Below are 20,358 nucleotides of genomic sequence, written 5' to 3' on the forward strand. Positions count from 1 at the left end.
AGGGGGACAGTCGCGCTATATCACACACACACACACACACACACACACACACACACACACACACACACACACACACACACACACACACACACACACACACACACACACACACACACACACACACACACACACACACACACGCGAGCCTCGCGTGCTGCGAGCACATGAAAGAAGGAGCAGCCCCCGGCACCGCGCAGTGGTAGTGCCTCGATGCCTCGCTGGCCATCGAAGCGCTCTGCACAAAGCTACAAAGCACGCCACCGTTTGCGCAATGGCTGAGCTTCTTTCGGCAGACGCACGAAAGGTGGCCCGCAGTACCACTGGTAGCCGTCTCACCTCACCTAGGCCGCCAAATGGATCCCCTAACGATGTCTGCACACGGCACCACTGCCTCTTGAGTGAAGGGAGCGCTGCGGCTGTCTTTCTCGGGAGTCCTTGTCGGGTAAAACCAGAAGTTCTTACACGTGCAAAATCAAAAGTTCGACTACCGAACCTAAGGTCGCGGGTAAAGCCTCGACGCGCGCGGAGGAGTTTGAAGGTGGTGGCAAAACGCGAACACACCGGTGGCCTGTGCTCTTCAGATCATAGAGGAAAAAAGAAAAAAAAAACACAAGTGGCTCAAGTTATTCCGGTCTCTTAAGTTCCCCAGTCGACCCTACCCCATGTCGCGGTTCAGCTGTCTAGGGACAGTAGAGAGATTTTTATTTAATGCAGTATATCGTGATCTGCGATCCGCCTCTTAAATTCCTCAGTCAACCCTACCCCAAGCCACGGTTCAGGTGTCGGGATAGTAGAGAGATTTTTATTTACTTCAGTATACCGCGATCTGCGATCCCCCACCGTGACCCTCTACAGCGCGCGGGCGATGCGAAAGCACTGATTGGTCCTGACGAGCCAGGTCTATGTGCCGACTTCCAGGATGTGGCGCCATCTATCGGCTTCAAGGGGATATGAGCATGGGCGATGGCGGATCACGGTAAACTAAATCTCTCTAGTGAGGCCGCTATCGTAAATATTTTAAAGGTAAGCATAAGGCATCTGAAGAGCTTGCGAGCTCGAGCTGTCGGCATGGCTTCTGCGTGTAAGTACTATGTATGTCACACATTATAACGAAATATTCGGATATAACGAAACCCCGAAATAATTAAAGCATGGGATTTAACGAAAGACGCTGAAGCAAGCGAGTCCGAACGGAGCATACTTTTCGCACTGCTTTCGAATCAACCTTAGTCGATCGGGCCTTATATTTTGCCATGATTTCCATTTCAGTCACTAAGAACGTAACCCATGCGAGACGCTGAAGATGAGCAGTCGCCAGAGCAATTCGCCGGCCTGCGAGTCGTGAGCCAACTGTCTACAGGAGCGCAGGCAACGCTACTGGGCGTAGAAAGCTTAACGAGTTGGTCGCGACGTGGAACGACTACCGCCCGCCCGCAAGCGCTGCACACTCAGCGAGACGCAAGGCCAGTAAGCACATCAAGCCCGGCGGAAGCGCAGAGCCTGCCTACATCCGCCTGCGCGAAACGGTGCCCGCAGCCACCGGTTTTCCCACACACACAGGAAGTCTTCGTTGTGTACGAATACGAAGACAGAAACAAGATTACAGAACGCTACGGACGCCAACCTTCGGGTCCTAGACCTGCGCCTCACGTGTGGGCGACAACAGCGGCGATGTAAGACCATCGCAATCTTCATGTAGTGAGGAACGAAGCTTTCTGATCTAAACAGTTGGGAAACTCCCCTTAAAAAGTGCCTACTTTTAGTATGCACATTCGGGATGATCATGAGTCAGTGGTAATTTCACGTCTCTCAAGGATGAACCAGGAAGGCTACAGGCCGAACGCGGTGCCAAACAACGTCACGCGGGCCTTCGGCACGCTGTCGCATGGAGCGGCAACACGCCCCGTCCTGCTGGCCGTTATTACCGATGGTCAGGAAGGCCACATCTGACGAGACACGGGGGGGGGGGGGGGGGGGGGAAGTGATGAACGTAAGGATTAGCTGGGTGTGTACGGACCTGGCGAAGAGTTCGTACACAACAAAAGAGAAAAAGCGCAGACGCAGTCTCCCAGCTGCGATCGCGGAGAAGGTTGTCCCGCTACAATTGGAAAACATCGGCCACAACGGGCGGAGGCGCGCAAAGAAAAAAAAAATACAATTAGCAGCAATGGAGAGCTTCAATACAGTTTCACTCACAAGCTCCTAGAGAAAGCGAATTCAGCCAAACTACAGCGCAGGTAGAAACCACGAAACAGAGCGAAGCGGAGAACCGGAGTGGGTGCGTACGAGCCGACCCTCCCCACATGGAATATCAACACCGGGGACACGTTCAAGACAAGCCGCAATACCGCAATGCGCCGCACTGTGGACGCGGCTAGAACTGGCCGCCCTCATGCTTGGTCGGCGCTGGCGCCTCCAAAAAGATTTGGTTTGCATCGTAGGGGTTTAACGTCCCAAAGCGACTCGGGCTACGAGAGACGCCGTAGTGGAGAGCTCCGGAAAAATCCGACGTGCACTGACATCGCACAGTAAACGGGCGCCAAAGCCGACCGACGAAGTCAAGGCCACCTCCGACATGGCTAGCCGAAAAGTCGGGCCGCCGATTGCAGAACCGTTACAATACAAACCGGCAGTCACGACATGCGAGGACGTGGGGAGGGTGGGACAGAGCACTGAACAGGCTACGGGACGTCAATCGGGCAGCGAGCGGAAACGCTCACAGGAAGCGCAACAAAACATGGTCCGTACGTGCGGCGCCAATGGCGCTCCAGCACGCACTTACGAGGGTGGAAACACGCTCAGAGTAGGCCACATCGGGGCGTCCTACTCGGGGACAGCTCTCTGTGGCGCTCCCAGTATGCCATACACGTACTGTTCGACATCGGGTCATTTCGAAGGGCAGCTCCGCGTGGGCGATATTATCGTCAACGCCGTGCTACGGAGCCTCTGACACTTTGCGTGCACGTACAGGGTCATCCACTTCTAGCTATGACAAAGTCACCTAATTCAAACCGTCATTGCACCCCGCTGTCTCATTCCGAATTCGGGAAAGCGACCCGCGGGCCCTTCGCGACTCCCAAGTATGACTCCCGAGTGCACGTGGTCGGCAAAACATCAGGCCTGCCTGGACAACGTTTCAAGCGAGCAGGCGAAGCACATAATTGTAAAACAGCGCGAACAACTTTACACAAGAACGAGAAAGACATGGGACAAGCGCTGACTCTCAACTAAGTTTTTAATGCCAACACTTGGCGCTCTTAAAGGAAAGACAGTACATTCTACGTCACACTGAAGCCGATAAAACCAAAAGGCAGATACACGTGCGACACCTAAAGGTCACCAATAAAAGCTATCTCTTTGTCATTTAGAGTGACAGATGGTTTGCTTATACATTTTGAGTCTTGACTGATATGGAAGGCTTCCATTATTTCCCGCGTTGTCTGATCGCAGTGCTTGTAAAGTATATCTGTTCTTCGCCCTTGTTCTTCGTTCTCGTGTACCGTTGTTCGCGCTGTTTTACAATTATGAACGTCTACCAACTTGCCCAAATGAACATTCTGCTTAGGCTACGTACACCGTTTGCACCTAGAACAAAAGTCTCCCATTCAGACATGGCCTCAGAAACCGACCCAGCACACCTGCAGCCAGCTGGGGTCAGCGCACCCACAACGCAATTTGCGCCTCTGCAACCCGTGCGCCCCATCAAACGAGGCAAGCAGACACCTACCTCTCAGTGGATGGGAGAGACGGCAGAGCATCGTACGAGTCTTGGCACAGGAGGAAAAAAGAGTGTTCCGCGAGCCCCTCGAAAGGTGAACGGTGGTGGAGAGTCGTGTTGCGTAATTGCGGAGGCAAGAGGAAGGGGGCTAAATAACCATCGTCGCTTCCCATGAAGACAACACACAGCTCAGCCCGTTGGGGCAAGGAGGAGGCGGTGAAACAGGCTAGTTTGCGGGGGTGGGGTCGGTTAACTGAACCGCTCAGCCTTCGCGACCCCGAAAGATTCCCACCCCATCCGCTTCCGTACAAGGTGGAGCGAGAGAAGCGCATCGAGTGGAACAGGACTGGACGGAGCCCAACAGGCGGACGGCAGGGCCAGCCAGTATTCGTCGGCGCCTTTCTTCGCATGTATGTCCAGTTTCCTAGCGGTCCGCGCGTAGTGCGGACGCAACAGCGGACTCGGCGAGGCGACAAGAGTCCGCGCAGCGACTCCGATTAATGGCGCGTGACGGAGCCTGGCGATTACATCGAATTCGGCTACGAATGAGGTGCATCGCGCAGCGGGGAGCTCGAAACGGTCAGCCGGCGTCGCCCGAGTGTGCATTACGAATGCGACGCACTTGTACGGAGGGCACGTGGAGTTTTCCATCGCTGGACACGCAGACCGTCTGTCGAAACAGTTGTCCTCATGACGCCGTCAAGGCTACATCGCTACCTTGCAACGTTTTCACTGTTCAGTACCCCCCCCCCCCCCCTTCCAACAGGACAACGAGCAATGTGGTGGAGTCCACTGCACGCACTGAAAAAAGCGGCCTCGCCCATAACCACTTCTCATCTCCCAGCGTCGGCGTAAAAAAAGATCTCCCTGCTCCAGAAAGCCGCCGACTTCGCCCACTCCCGACGGAAAGCTCTATCGAATTCGCTTCTTTGTTATGCCTTCAATCGACAAGAGGAGGTCGGGGGAGGGCGGGGACGCTGGCCCGCTGCTCGTTTCCCCCAGGCTGCGGCGATCGCGCGCCTTTCTCAAGGTCGTCCCCAGTGGGTACGCCGGCTTCGCACGGGAGATCGGACCGCGAGCTATTCGTGGCCGCGACTCGGTAGTAAACCACCGCGGGGTTCGGCCTTCAATCATCCCGCTATCAGCGAACCCCGGCAAAGCCCACCAATGCTGCAAAGCCGCACAAGAAAAAAAGAAAGGGGGAGGGCCTCTTGTACAGCACTGTGCCTAAAGACCAGGGAAGTCTCACAGCCGGAGCGCCCTCAGATATTGGAAAAATATAGCGTCAATTGTCTAACGTTGCGCCGTTATTTCCAAAGCACGTCGCACTAGGTCCCTCATTCACTATTGCGAGTAGCGAAAGGCGTGGACCAGCTGTCGCGTGCGACCAGGGGTGCCGCTCAGCTCGAACGATATCCACACTTACAAATGCGACCGCTTTCCAGAATTGTTCTCGTTCGGAACAAGACTTCTCTATCTTGACTGTTCATCACGTAGAGTATAAAGGCCCGTCCACACTTGCGACTCGTGGAGGTCGTGCGACCATTTCGGTCGAAAAGCCGTTCCGGCACTGCTCCTATTTTCCGGCTTTGCGACTGCCGGTCGCCGTAGTCGCCGCTCGTCGGGTCGGTTTCATGTTAATGCTTTTGGATCGGGTGGAGAAGTCGAATCAAGCCGACTCCGGCGCAGGGGGTGGGTTGACTGGACTCGACAGCAGGAAGCATGTAAACGCTGCCAAGTTGAGTCGGTGCACAGCGGGAGAGCAGAACAGTACAAAAAACGCTAAAGATGCGCAGGGGAAAAACCGGAATGATGTGCCGTCTGCTAGTTCTCTCTGATTGCGAGGTGCCGCCGTAGTCGCCGCTCGTCGGGTCGGTTTTATGTAAACTCGGTAGGGAGAGTCCACTCAACTCGACCCCCTCTGTTGGGTACATGTAAACAGGGCTAGAATCACAGGCCTTCCCCACCAGCGGGTTGCCCAATCTAGAGTCCCATCGACATTCTCTCCCTGCAGAGCACCTATTTCGGCAATGTGCCAGGGGAATAGCTTGCTCCGCGTGCGCGGTGAAAGGTGGACGATACCCGCCGCCTACGCATCTCGCAGAAACAGCGGGAAGAGAAAAGTGAAACAAGGTAGCACGTCAACAAAGCCCTGCGCGGAAAGCCAATTGGCCGCACTACGTCACTGGCGACGTCAAAACATGGGGACGTCATCGCCCCCTTTGCGCAGGCTTCTCGAGAAATAAAAAAAGAAAAAACGGAAAACGACGTTCCCAATCGCGTCTCTCTACCAGAGCTTTGGCAAACCGCAGCTTCCTTCGTTTCTGACATATAAGAGAAAAAAAAAAAAAAAACTTCATGTCAGTAGTAGCAGCAGTAGTCGAAAAACGCGACCAGCTCGCGTACGGTCCCTCTGGCAATGGAAGCACAGCCACCTTCAGTGGGCAACGACGGGCGAAATGGACGCCAGGCGGACGCTTCCACGTAAAACACCCTGTTACGCAACAAATAGGGGTTGGACTTCTAGGCCTTTAGTCTTTTCCTTCCTTTTCTTTAATTTACCTCACTGCTTTTCGCTGACTTACTGTGAAACTCTTGAGCTAAAAAGTCACTTGGAGCACATCTCGACATTTCCTTCAGCGAGCAAGTTTGTTTGTTTTTTTTTTTACCAGTAATTAGCAAGAAAATGGCACCCCTTGAAGCTGTGCTTGGGGACATAATTGTATATAACTGCTACCGCTATCTGAAAAGTAGTGCAACTTAATTAAATGAGATGGCCGGCAGTCCTTCTGGACGTTTACTTCTAGGAGCTTGGCTGACATCCCATCATTTGGTTGTCATGCTGGGTTAGGCGAGAGCGCGGCATCGGATGGTCCAGGGGTTGATGGCAGCAATGAAACTGCCATCCAGTCATTGCGGTGGCCAGAGCATGCCTTTGCATTACACCCATTTACGCTTTCGTATCAGTGTCCCACATGCCACTAACAAACCTAGTCAACTGCTCTAAACCAGTCACGAATGCAAATGGCCGCTAGCAGGCAGTGAGGCGGAGGGGATGCTTCCCAGTCTGCAAAGCGTGCAAGCTAACAGAGCACTACCTAAAATCACACAAACGAACTTCAACAAAACCAACATCATCACATTGCTAGCTTCCAGAAATAGTTCACTTTCAACTTTTATCGATGGAAACTTGCACTCCAGAGCCACCTAGTCACGAAATATATGTTGCTCTTTTGTCAGTTGAAACATAATAAAAAAAAATGGGTTTGCCATACTTTTTCTGTTTTTACCGGTTTAAACTGTAAAGTTCAACCGCTATTACAATGAACAATAACCAGCACAGGAGACCACAGTTCACCAGTTAAATACAAAAACAACCAAAGGGTTGCCAGCAGAACTTTCAGAAACAGAGATAAAAAACAAAAGCACTGCAGTAAAAATGACCTCAGTGAACCTGTGTGTTTGTGGTTCAGTTCATCCAGCATCCACATAGTCCAATAAAGCACTCTACCTTCCCTAACGAATGGCACCTACAGAATGTTTCGTGCATCACAAGAGGCAATACGGTAACAATGGCAAAAAAATAAAACCAAGAAAACTCAGACTCCATAACAGCTTTCTGCAGACCGGTAGATTAGTGACAACCACGGTGATGAATGACTTGAACCAACACATTAAGAAATGTCTTCTCTGTTTCTGGCCTGACCAAAGATGATGCGAGGAAGGGCGATATAATGCTACATCAGTACTTAATTTAGCACAAAGCTACAGGGACTCTCATTCATATCCCAATCATTTCTTGAGACGGTTTACCGAATACCGAATACGGTTCCAACTGCCAACACCATTCCCATACGATCACTCCAAGAATCAGCTTCTTCCAAAGCTTGCTAGAGAAGTCAGTTTCCGATATTCCTGACATGAGGGGCTCCCAAGTGCAGCAAACATTGTAAGAGCAATTTCTTATTCAGTGCAAGACATTTAGTCAAGGTACTCTGGGAAGTACTTGTGATGGACAGCCGCCTGATTACAGCCACAGAGGGAAAGGGGGTCTGCAAGTTCCACTCAATTTTAACTAAAATAAAAAACTACACTTCAATTCAATATGACCCCCACACAGGATACGACAGAAATTACAGCAAGATTGAAACAGTCCCAACAGAGATAGAGCAAATGAAAACCTTGATACACATAAAAAGCACCCGCAGAGTGGAAGCTATTTCACCAAAACGAGTCTCTATTTGTGTAGCGGAATATAGTCCTCACCACTTGTGGTTATTAGCTCTTAAAACCTAGTGCATGGCCAAAATTTGTTAAGTCACATGTGGAACAAAAGTGCCAAATATATATCGAAAGTCGAGGAAAATTGCCGTATTACCAGAGACGAAATAGTAACCTGCCAGGCAGCCTGCGGCCTAACTATCTAGCAGAGTGGCACAGCTGCGGATGGTTCAAAATAGTATAGCCAAACCCAGAAGGATACTTAAGGTATTATAGCTACAACCTAATAGCTAGAAAGGAACTCTGGATCAAGTGACAGGTCACCTAGCAATGAAAAACGCACTCATTACACCAAGACCTAAACAATTCTTTAGAGCGAAGATCGCAAAGTCAATATTCCTTCCCGCACTACTAATGGTTTAAGGAAAACAACACAGCTGCGTAAGCCTCGTACACTCTGAAACAATCTGTGCACCATACTAAAACAAGATATTTTGTGGCAGGGAAAATTTTTCCCAAAAGCGAAGAATGGATCGTAGGGTCCAAAAACCCACTGGTCTTATCTCAGGCCACGGACCCAGTCATGAAAAGAACACATGGTCACCACCACATATACAAAAACCAAGCTAAGTGAAAAATGACTATGTTCCATAAAAAAAAAGCCCTATCCACGCCAAACAAGCGGCAAGATGATGGAGAGGCCCAACCACCTCAGGAGATGAACTTGTCGCCAATCCTAGCGTAACAGTTACAGCCTCATCAAGGTTCCACAGGACCAGAAGCTGAAAATGCAGTTCAGAGAACCGTACCCCACCCCCAAAGCAGACTTTGCACAGAGTCGGGGCATGCAAGCAAGAAAGGGAAAGTCTACTCACTCGTAATAAGTCCTTGCTGACTTCACTGCAAAGAAAAAGAGAGAAAAAAAAAGGGAAAAGATTAGTCAAGACAAGCACAAGCCAAAGCCTACCAACAATGCAGAGGCGAGTATGCAAAAAGATGACGGGGGGCACAGGTGCGCAGAAAAGGAGAGGATTATTTCATATGACAGGAAAATGCAAAGAAAAAGTGAAAAACCCTGTAAAGGCAGAAGAAAAAAAAAAAAATCGTCCCAAGACACACAATCAAGCTTCAGACACCAGTCATCCACCAAAGCGAATGGGCACAATAAAACCTGCTGCAACAAAAACTATTGCCCCAAGTAATATGGGGCTGCTCGTTGAAAGCCTTGCTAACTTTTATAAATGGGATGAGATGTAGGAATGGTGCCTTTATAGAAGTCTGTACGCAGCTTGGGGATCTATCTCTAAAGGTGGTCACGTGGTCTGCGGGCAATGTGCAGCTATGGACATGGATATGGCAAGACATTCTGCCTCTGTTGGCGGCGTTAAAGAGCACATACCATGCAAGCAAGGGTGGCCCTGCATGGTCAGAGCCCCAATTAACGACACCATCCTGAGATGGCAGCACACGTCTATAGGCACGAGTGTGCTCGCAGAGGCTTATCAAACAGGCCGATATCACCGCTGAGTGCAAACTCAATAAGCGGACTCACCCTCGCACAAAGATAACCACCACCTGTTTCCGCATTTTCCCGCGCCCACTATCTGCATTGCACAGCAGGTTGCCTGGAACCTTATGAGAAGCCTTTGTTAGCCCATGGTAGGTCCAACAAAGCTACAGGGACAAAAGGTATAATTATCAGAGGTTATCTCCAACACGAAAGCAAACCCAAACGAGAACTCACAGAAGGGAGACCTTAAAATGAGTGACTGAGACTCTCCACAGCTTTGATGAAGCTAATAATCCACTGAAAGATAGCCACACAAATAAAACAAGCTGTTGTTCACCAGAGTCATGTCAAAGCTCTTCGGTCCATGGCTACGCAAGACGATGTTGAATGATAATGATGTAATTTAACTAGGAGCAAGGAAGGGTAGGTGCCAAGTTATTAATGCCTTTCAGTCAATAAATATTAGACCAACATGGATATCACACTGAGCATCTGGCTTAACTGAATAACTGAACATGAATAACAACTTGGTTTGTGCTAAAGACAGGTAAATAATTTCGATTAGAAATTATTTCACATGCTGTTTGGTAAGAGTTCCGAACACCAGATGACCAACTGCATAGATGCACTGAGGTCATGAGCGAGGCATACAAAGAGCTGCAGTATGATCCAGTGCTTTATTTTAGTTCGCACTAATTCTTAAACAAGCCTGCAAAACAGTTAAAATCACAAAAATGAACAAGCAGCATCTGTATGATGAACTTGTCAGGCTGCGTATGAGAAAAGTGCATCTAGAAGATGAAAGCCGTAGTTCACTGGCTGCAACAAGAACCGAAACTACATGATAAAAATAAGTAATTGTAAGTTATTTATCTAGTGTCACTGATTTTTGAGTCCCGACTCATATACACTATGTCATGTCATGTGCACTGTTCCAAAGAGAAAAAAAAAAAAAAAAATATATATATATATATATATATATATATATATATATATATATATATATATATATATATATATATTTAAAAAAATCCGATGTGTCTAACTTCGAACAACAGCTCAACTAGAAGCTGTTGAGCATCATGTGGCCCAATTTATACTACTTTTGTTGTTCCACAAATTTTTTTTAGAAGCCAGGACTAACTAAGCTTTTAAATACTGGTTTCAGAAGAAACTCGTCAACATGAAAGTTATTCGTAAATCCTACTAAAATATACTCAGCTAGAACTTTTGGCACATTTTATGCAGCTTTTTATTTTATTCTCTGGCCATAACAGAAACTGAAAGAAGTTTTAAGTCAACCACTTTGCAGTCTTATGCGTGTATTTGCTCTTAGCATGGGATATGAGATAAGTGGATTTTCCTCCCACAGATCCAAGGCGCCGAAGCATCACCACTGTCAGGCAAATGATTTCGAATTTCACGCAATTTCTTTCAGGGACAATGAAAAAGCTACATAAACAGTGCCTTGAAGAGAATATTTCAGTCGACTGTTTTCCAAGATGCTCTAAAGCTACAAACTCCTTTCCTGAAGCCAATGCTTAAGTAGTTGGCTAGTTAGCACCGGGGCAAAAAGGGACTATTGTGGATTATTACAGCACTTGCATTGCTTCATTATTCTCACACTGTTGAGGTGACGAATTTAAGCAGATAAGGCTGTAAATTCTAGCACATTCAACTGTCCTTTAAGAGATCTGCTGTTTCTCGGGCTTCGCTCGCTGTTCTACCACAGTTTTACTTGCAAAGCTGCCACTCCCTCCTTCGTGGCACTTCCCTTTCCCTCCATATTACTATATTTATTCCAAGAAATATTTCTGCTACTGAACTGCGAATCTGAGGAACTGCAAACAAATTAATCACCATCTAACATATTCTTGCTGTGTAATAATGCGCGAAGTGCCTCAGAGTGCTATCACCACTAAGCGGCAATGTCACCTGGTTTACGAAACCGTCACCGTAACAAATGTACCAGCGTACAAGGAAACTTCAAGATCTCAAGCTAACAGTGCATTTGTGCACCTATAATACCTTCAATATCTGACAAGCATTAAAAGTTACAAGGTGTACTTGAGGAAAACCAAAATGCACCAAATCCAGTTCCTTACACTAAAGCGGTAGGGCTCATTTGTGACCTGGACTATTTCTCTCACACAAATCCACCTTTACAATTGGTAACCCAAGAAGCGCTGAATGCACTATTACCGAAAGCCTCAACAGTGATCAAAATGCCAATCAGCACCAACTGCTACGCGTTCAATAGTTACAGGATTTGAAAGCCTTAGGCTATATTGCCAGATGGACGTCAGATGTATTAAACACTAAACAAATCACGAGATACAATACCCCATCTTTAAGTTCCTCTCTCAGAACGTGTTCACGAGAACATAAATGGTTGCCTGAAGAGCAAGGACTTTAGCCAATGGTGGCATATTAAATTAGCTGTGTCGAGACCCAACAAGCATGAATGCAAATTACAAAAAAAGAACAAAAAAGGTCAGCACACTATGCAAATTGCCCTAAGATGTGCTGGCACCCTTTGAAAAAGCTTTTGGCACACCAAACCACATGCTTGAAGATGGTGCCAGCGGCTGTCCTTAGGGGTGTATTTTTTAGGAAGAAAATTTCATGCCGATAGGCTTGAACAAATGTGCACTCTGAAAAAAACCCAAACAGGCAATGGTGTGGCTCTCTGCACGAAGAGATTTCAAGAGGCCTCGGCTAAGGCTGCCTTAGTAAAATATACAAAACTGTCCACTAACAACACAGTCTGAGGTTTGCCTCACAGTAATTTCCAACAGTCAACTAGAAGTGACCACCAGGATCGAAACAGAGCGACCTAAACCCCCTACAGAGCAAATCTGCCTTGGTCAACCAGCAGAACGTGCAGAAATCATGGCGGAAGTATGTTGAACCGGTTCCGAAAGGTGAAGTCTGATCCTAGCGCTAAAATGCGTTTCTACTGATCAATAGGCAGGGGCATGGCACTCTGCGACTTACTATTACGCTGTAGACGTTTTTCGATAGATGCACTTCGATATATGTGTTAAAAATAAAGGCAATGACCAGTGTTCACAGCCGTATCTCAAACCACTAAAAGCTGCAAAAAAAAATAATGCAACCTCCGGAAGCGATGACATCGCCAACTACAGCTTCCAGTGAGATCAGACTAGTCTAGTCGACAGATTAAGCTAGAGCGTTCAGAGTCTGACCAGGCATATGCACAGCCCTCGGTCAACCAGTGGAATTCGAACTAGTCGTCCCGGAGTGGAAAAAAAACCTGCTCAGGCGTGACCAGTGGCAACTGCCATTAGTGTACCCTGGAAATCCGCTGTTAGCACCCCATAGATACTGTCACAAAGAAAGTGACCATGATTCCGGTTGCCCCAGCCTGCTCGAGTAAGCACGCAGCTCGCTATGATGCCTTCATCTATATGAACTGCAACACCGGCTCCCATACTGTGAACTCCACTTGACATTCACTCATGTCATGCAGGGCTCTTGGTCATTTCTAATGCTGACATGTTTCTGAGCCCAGCTATATTTTGCCTTTCTCGCCTCAATCTATGAATACCACTACTGACTAACAAGCTTAATATGCTGTTACCTCTAGGTACTCTTAAAAATAACTGTTGCAAGCTGCAATACTTCTGTGCCACTTCGCAGAGCTTTTTTTCCCTGTGCACATAACTTCAAAAAAGCCATTGCATTCTCAAAATCCAGGAACCTTCTTCACCAATCTTCCTCTGTATGCATTCACACATTTTACATGATCTGAATAAGCCTGACTTCACAGAAGTTTGTCTGAAGAAAAAAAAAAACAGCAATGAAGACAGCCCTAAAGTTGTGAGCAGCTAGCTGGGTCCCTTCAATAAAAGCAGCAACTTCAGTGCTTCTGGAATTGAAGATCAGCATACGAACAAGACCTGCACAACAAACCTGTTCCACCAGTGGCGAAACTGTCACCCCAAGGAAGCAAATCAAATGCAATGACACACATAGCCAGGCAGGCGCGAGGGATCTCCAAAAGTGGTGCACGTGCGCTTCAGATGAACAGAGTCGGCCAACCGTGCCAATGACAAATGTTGCCAAATGCGGATATGACAAGTGCCCACAAAGGGCGTCCTGTATTGTGCACCCAGCAAGCCACCCCGCCCCCACTCCCCCCGGAGAATGGGAACAACAATGGACTTCCCCATCGCCGAAATAAGAAACATTCGAAGCATAATGACACACGGGCCAGTGCACATCCACAATAGGGCCTTACGTGCTCTCGCACTAGGAACACCAACCATAAAAGTGTTGTGTCAGCCGTAGTCTAAATGCTTGTTTCTACACCCGAAACGCCGCCCACAGGTCTGTGCGTTACTACTCGGCCAATACACCCTCCAGTTCGATAAGAGCAACCAGTCACTAATAAAATTGAGAGTGTGCACAAAAAAATAAAAAATAATTGTGATAACTATAATGATAAAAACATTGACACTCAATTCATACCAACCAAACCTAGTGCCTGCACAGTGAAGTTTTGAATGCAGCAGTGTCATTTCAAAATGCCTGACGTGTGATCGCACAAATTTGAACAGCAGATGGTGTGAAGACGTTGGCCAAAGGCCTGCTACTTCACACAAAATGTAAAGAAAGCAAACAAAAAAAAAGAAATGCACGATGACATTTTCATGTCACGAGCTATATCGGGTCACCGCGGCGGCTCAGTGGTTAAACATGCTCGACTACTGACCGGAGTAACTGGGTTCGAATCGATCAAGATGGTTGCATTTTGATGGAAGCGATAAGCAAAAGGCACTCGTCAGTGCATGTTAACATTCACAGGAGGTCGAAATTACTCCATAGCCCTCCAGTATGGCCCCTCTTTTTCTTTCCCTCAGAGTGCAGTTCAGGTGGTCATCCAGAATTGAGACATGTGCTCCCTCTTTCCTTAAAAACCAATTTGCATTTTTTCCCCAATTCCTTTATACACGGACCCTTCTGACTGCAGTGTTGTTATAACAGAGAAGATGACCTGTGTGCAGACTTTTTTTTCTCTTTCAATATCTCTGCTCTATGCTACAGTATAAGAAAGCAGGAAGATGCTCTATATCATTATGGCTGTTAACGTACACAGCAAGTCAAGTTTGCTTATGGGTCATGCAGAGTAGTTTGTTATGCACTGCCAGCATTCAGAATCTCGTAATGATGAGAAGAGCTACTGCCTTCACCTCTATGGCACTCTGTACTTCCAGGGGTGTTACTACACAAACCTCCGCACACAGTTTGTCAAATAGGTGGACTACAAATGTTTGACAAATGGTACCTCAATTTCCTACCCCTCCTGTTATTCTGCAACCAGTGCACCAGGGTTGAACCAGTAACGAGGACAAGGTGACGCACCTGAGTAGGTGGCGTGTAAGGCCCGGATCGGACCTCATTTCCCTGGTTAAAAGTCGAGCGTCCTAACCACCACCGCGGTGGGGCTGTGCACACTGGTTGGCCAAACTGAACTACAGGGTGTTCCGGCTAGCGGACAAATGGTTGTATCACACCCATAAGGAGACTAGTGGTACTGTACACCCGAATACAGGGGAAACCCTCAAACAGCCACACCAGCCGCTGCACTTTCCACTTCCTCTATCCTGTCACCGAGTGCACGTGAAAACATGCAGTTAACAAGACTGACACCTGATAGCAAGGCAAAGTACTTGTCACATTTTGTGTTAGTGAAATCCCACCACAGAAACAGCACACAAGTTTTCCTGCCAAAAAAAAAAAAAAAACAGTATTACCAAACTGACCCCAAGAGGTAACCCATTCAAAATATTTTGCTCCCTCAGCAGCATGTTACAAAAGCGGAGAAAGAAACCAAATCTGAGCATTAGTTAAGGAATAGCTTTTAACTGCCCAAAAAAGTAAAGGCCTCAATCGAAATTCTAACGGTGCTCGCAACCGCAGGAACAATTTGACTCCATGACCTAACATCCTACCAGCCCTTCACACTATGCACCAGGCATTTTGGCAGGGCTACTAGGTGCTTGAAATCCACTACAAGGGGGCAGCCCCTAAAGACAGACATGAGAAGTGCCCGTGATGCCATTTCATGCCCGTGTATTGACACACTGTTTCCTTTCAGTGAAATAAGCTTCTCATTGTGAATGTGTGCTATTTATGAGAAGAAACAACATCAAAATTCCTATTAGTTCAACTGAACGGAAGCAATCACCCTCAAACAATATCACTGCACATCATATGCACACCATCATGCCTCAAAACAAAAAAGTGAAATAATTGGCCCCGTTTTCAATCTGTCGCATAGTAGACAGCTACAGCATATGTTGTTATGTATGCAAAATAAGACACCAATAAAACTGCAGCGAGGGTAGACCACCCTGTCATGACACGCTAACACAGGCGGAGGTTAGCGTGTCTAACACAGGTGATGTTATGATTGCTGTCTGTTAAAAACTGGACAGCAGTCATAACATCACAGTTCGGCCCATCCTTTTGCCCTTAGGAATGTTCAATGAACGTCATCCAGAGATGGTCCAAACTTGAACAATATGTTCCTGTGTCCGATACGTTTATTCATATGTGCAGTATGGAATGAAGGGAATAGTTTAAATCAGCTAGAAGCTTTTACAGCCCAAGAAAATTGAATGTCAACCTTAGTTCTGAGCTTCTACTTATTCAAGCACCCCGACTGTCAACAAAAGATTCAGTTGTAGTACCAGGCACTTGGAGCTATGTGCTCTGAAACTACATGGACAAGATGCAACTTCCTCAGCCTGTTCCCATCCCCATATCCTTAATTGATAAACTACCATGTTCCTTAGGTCAGTGAACTGTTTGAACCCATTAGTGCACACCTATATGCTCTGAACATGCCTAGCATTGACCTTTCCTTCTAACAAAGTATGGACTAAGCGTCTGACCTAACAACTGTTCAAAATAAAAGGAGGCGAACAACGCGTTCATAAGCGGCAAGAATGCGCGCGCGCCCGACTACGCCAGAACGCTCGCCACGAGAAAACCTAAAAAGTGACAGCACTTGGCAGCGATTAGAGCGCTTATGCAACGTTCAGCGGCCACTCACTCATCGTCCCGAATGGCCTTACGTTTCTAAAACAACGCATGCCGTGAGAGCGCAACATTCGGCCTCGCTTCGCGGTTGTGACACTCTTTGCCAAACTTACTCGCCCCGGAGTTGCCGCCTGTGCCCGATGTCAGACACGCCGCTGTCGCCGGCACACAGTGCCACTTGGCGTGTCCAACATATCGACAGTTCTTCCGCCACGATCAATAAGTGGGACGGCGCGCGGCTGCGGTCACGCCGAAGCCCGGCGTCACGACGGGCTCGGTTCGGAAGCGAGCCATACACGCGGCCAGCACGGCAAGAAACAATTTCGCCACTCAGAGAACCTCTGAACGCAGTACTCGGCTTGCTAATGCCAACACGACAACGAACTCTCCAAACAAACGTCTTCAAGACAGCAGACCTCGTCGACCAAAGCGTAGCGTTCCTGAAAGGTTTCGAGAGCACAACATGGACGCCGCAAACAACGAAAAACAAACAAAAACGTTAAGAGCACCCGTTTACATGGATTAAAATACCAAAACAATCGAGGTAAACAAAAAAAGATAAAGACGAAGCTCGAAATGCGCGAGACAGCGCCTCGCGCCTGTGCGCCGCCAGTTAGGTTTCAAGAGCGCACGCAGTTTTCAACCACCTGTTGGTCGCCAAGCCAAGCCGCGCGCAAGGCCCCAGGCTACGACGCGTGCTCTCATTTCAACGTCACCGGAGGATTTTCAACATTTTTTTTTTTTTCTGCAGCATTAAGCTAGAGTGGCAGCATGTTCCACCGAAACTGATGGAACTAAAAGCACATCGTGCGCCTGAAGGAGAAACCACACGTGTGGCCTGAAACAAAAGCGATGAATCAACGATGCGACTGAAAGCCATCCATTTCCTGCGCCGTTCGCTTGACGATCTACTTGTGCAGAGGTTAACGCAGCCACGTCATGAAACGATTAAAGCTGCGGCACAGGTAATACACGTATGCGCCCCCACACATGGGAAACTTTCCGCTACTAAACCTTAACCGCGGAAAAAAAGCGTTCAAAATGCAAAACTCCCCAGTGCCACCAAGGGCTTTTGCGTTCGCTGGAGTAAATCAGCGTTTTCCTTGAACCTGAAAGACGCCACTTCGTGAGATTCTAACATCCGCCGCAACATCGCTTCAATGGAAGAAAACAGAATAGGGCGTCACGAACGGGGTCCATGCACTTCTAGAACATCCACGACGGACAGCCCTAGGCTAAAGCGCATGTCGCGGCTCGCGCGCCCCGCAAGCGCCGTTCTTTTCGGCAGTTCTTCCCGTGCAGGGGTTCTAGGCGCGTTTTCGGACTCTCGCACGCGCTGAACGGACACAGCTACCGGACGCCTACGTTGCGGTCCGGCAAACGCGTGCGGGACGAGGCAATGTTGTTGCCCCCTGACAGTCAAGAGAAGCGGCCACACAAAGAAAAATAAAAAATGAGAAAGAAGACTTGGTGCACCCACTACGCGAGTTAGCTAGGCCTTTTTCCCACCCTCCGGTCAAGAAGGCTGGCCAACGGCGGGTTGTCACCGCTCCGGCGGACGGAAACACTGGTTGCGGCGCCAAAGCGGACCGCGCAATAAAAACTGGACCGGTACTCACCCGTTCATAATAGCGACACAATTCATTTAAAACTTCGGCCGACGTCTTCTGTCGCACTCCGATGGCATGCAGCAAGTGGTTGCTGCGGCGCGCGGGAGAGGAGGGGCGAATGCCTTCTCTATTTTTTCCACCGACGTCGTCGGTCAACCCGTCACACAATATGGCGGACACCACTGTCGTACGGAGCGAGAGTACCGCTGATTGAACCGCTGTCTGTGGCGGACGCGCTGTCGGCGTAGCTTGGAGAGTGGAGAAGCTTTCGGAAAGCGGCGTTGCGGCTTGCAGTTCGTGCGTACAGCGGTTTGAGGCGCTAAACGGGCGTTGTCACTCGCGAAACAGGCACGACGTAAAACGAGCGCGGACCTCTCGGCGTTGCCGTGAAAACAAGAGAGGAGGCAGCGGTAGGCGGGCGGGCGTGCGATGCGTGACTAAACAAACGGTGGCGACCCCTGGCGTTCAGGTCGCGCCGCAGCAGCCGAGCGCGCTCCGGCAGGTGATCAACCTCACGCCCGCGCGCCGCTCGACAGAAGCAAGCGAGTCCGATTCCGGGTCCGTACGTCCGAACGGAACGAACGTGTCCGCAGGCATGCCGCCGTTACACCGATACGAGAAAAACAACAACAAAAAACTCAAGGGCAGCGCGGAAACTGGTCTTGCCGCAGTACACTATTTGCTTTGCCCCTCTACAGCCGGTCCCTCTCGTAACTTGACGCAACTGCCACTGATGAGAAGGGCCATATATCACGGCCTGGCAAAGATCGTGTGTTATTCTTTTGATCTTTTAATATTCCATGCGTAAGCTACTTAAAACAACAGTGGATTTCTATGCAAAAAACTTGCATCAGTTCAGTGTAAATCTTTTGTAACAGCAGCACTAAATGTGAAGTTTACCGCAGAAACAGTTCCTTGGAAATTAATTATGGACACCATAGGATTGTGTTCAAATGACTAATATTGCTTTTGTTTAGTGCGTCTTGCACCTGTCATTGCAAAGAATGTCAGGACTGACCAATTCTAAGCCTCATAAACGAAGTGTCGTGCAGAAAACACACACTTGCAAGTGAATTAAGTCGAAATGTGAGCCTAAACTGCACAAGTATTTAAAGCGTCTAAAATACCACTGCACGAAAGATTTCAGTTCAGTCCCAACATGAATAAATGGACTTTTTTTTTTTTTTTCAGTAACACATATTTGGAGTATTCACAGGACAATACAGTAGCTTAGCTTGTTAGTTCATGTTCAATAAAGCAGTGTAGAACTGCATTTGATGGACAAATATATATGCACCAAGGCTATTGAAATGACTTACTAATTTCGTCAACTAACAGTTATTGGTATCAAATCTCACCAGGGGCATATATTTCGGGCAAACTCACTTCTGGAGAAAGCAGATGAAGACGTGCTCCTATTTGAAGCGCCATATATTTCCTAGACGTTTGTTTCGAAAATCGGGTTGAGCATGGCTTTCCTTAGAACTTAAATCCCTGAATCTCCCCATATTCACCGACACTGCAGTACTTACAAAAAGACAAGCAATCCCTGAAACAGTAGTGTGCATGCACTTTCAGCACATTTCAACCAACATAGCAGTCCCGATATCAAACATTGCGGAAATTGTGCTATCCACAAATCGCCCACAGTTCAAAGCAGGCATAGAGAATTCACCTGAAGATCACACGGGGGGGGGGCAGCTCTTCTATTTATAGTGATGCAAGGCTAGAGGGAGCCTCAAGGCCAGAACTTAAGTCCTACACATGGATCTAGCACAACACTTCCAAGCACGCAAATTTCAACACCGGTCGTTGAGGTATTGGAGGCAGCACACACGTCTCAACTACTTCAACCACATGATGCAAGACTTTCTGAATGGATCCATCTACAGTGAAACCCATTTATAACAATGCCGTTCTGAACAATATATTGGATATAATAATGGACAGCCGTAGCACCGTCAACTTTGCCATGTGTTCTATGGTAAAGTAACTGGGACATAACAATGCTGTAATAGTAGATTATTGGTTACAATAATTACATTTGGTCACTGAGCGCAAAGCCTATCAGGAAAAAGAAAACTAGGGAACACTGTGACCATGCCAGCAAAACCGCATCACGAAGTCCTAAGAATGATCAAGCCCCTGCGGACATCATTTCTGCTAAAAATCTTCCACCCAGCTTTGTGCAGAAGTTGGATGCCCTACAGAGAAATATCAACAATATT

General features: G+C 48.0%; 1 protein-coding gene across 3 annotated transcripts in view; it reads right to left on the reverse strand.

The window, feature by feature from the left end:
• Nucleotides 1–18,463, reverse strand: part of heph (polypyrimidine tract-binding protein 1 heph) — a 134,686-nt gene extending 116,223 nt beyond the window's left edge. For 2 of the 3 annotated variants that reach the window (XM_084576341.1, XM_084576343.1), the window contains exons 1-2: nucleotides 18,140–18,280; nucleotides 8,815–8,839 (exon numbers count right to left, since the gene is read on the reverse strand). In XM_084576341.1, coding sequence (XP_084432467.1) covers nucleotides 8,815–8,839; nucleotides 18,140–18,165 — 51 coding nt within the window. In that variant the 5' untranslated portion in view covers nucleotides 18,166–18,280. Of the gene's footprint in view, nucleotides 1–8,814; nucleotides 8,840–18,139 lie in introns of all 3 variants that reach the window. The other variant, XM_084576346.1, reaches the window with a different exon arrangement.
• Nucleotides 18,464–20,358: the final 1,895 nt, after the last annotated feature.

The sequence above is a fragment of the Amblyomma maculatum genome, chromosome 8, assembly GCF_055883805.1.
Source record: "Amblyomma maculatum isolate TAMU_Amacu chromosome 8, ASM5588380v1, whole genome shotgun sequence".
Classification (NCBI taxonomy): domain Eukaryota; kingdom Metazoa; phylum Arthropoda; class Arachnida; order Ixodida; family Ixodidae; genus Amblyomma; species Amblyomma maculatum.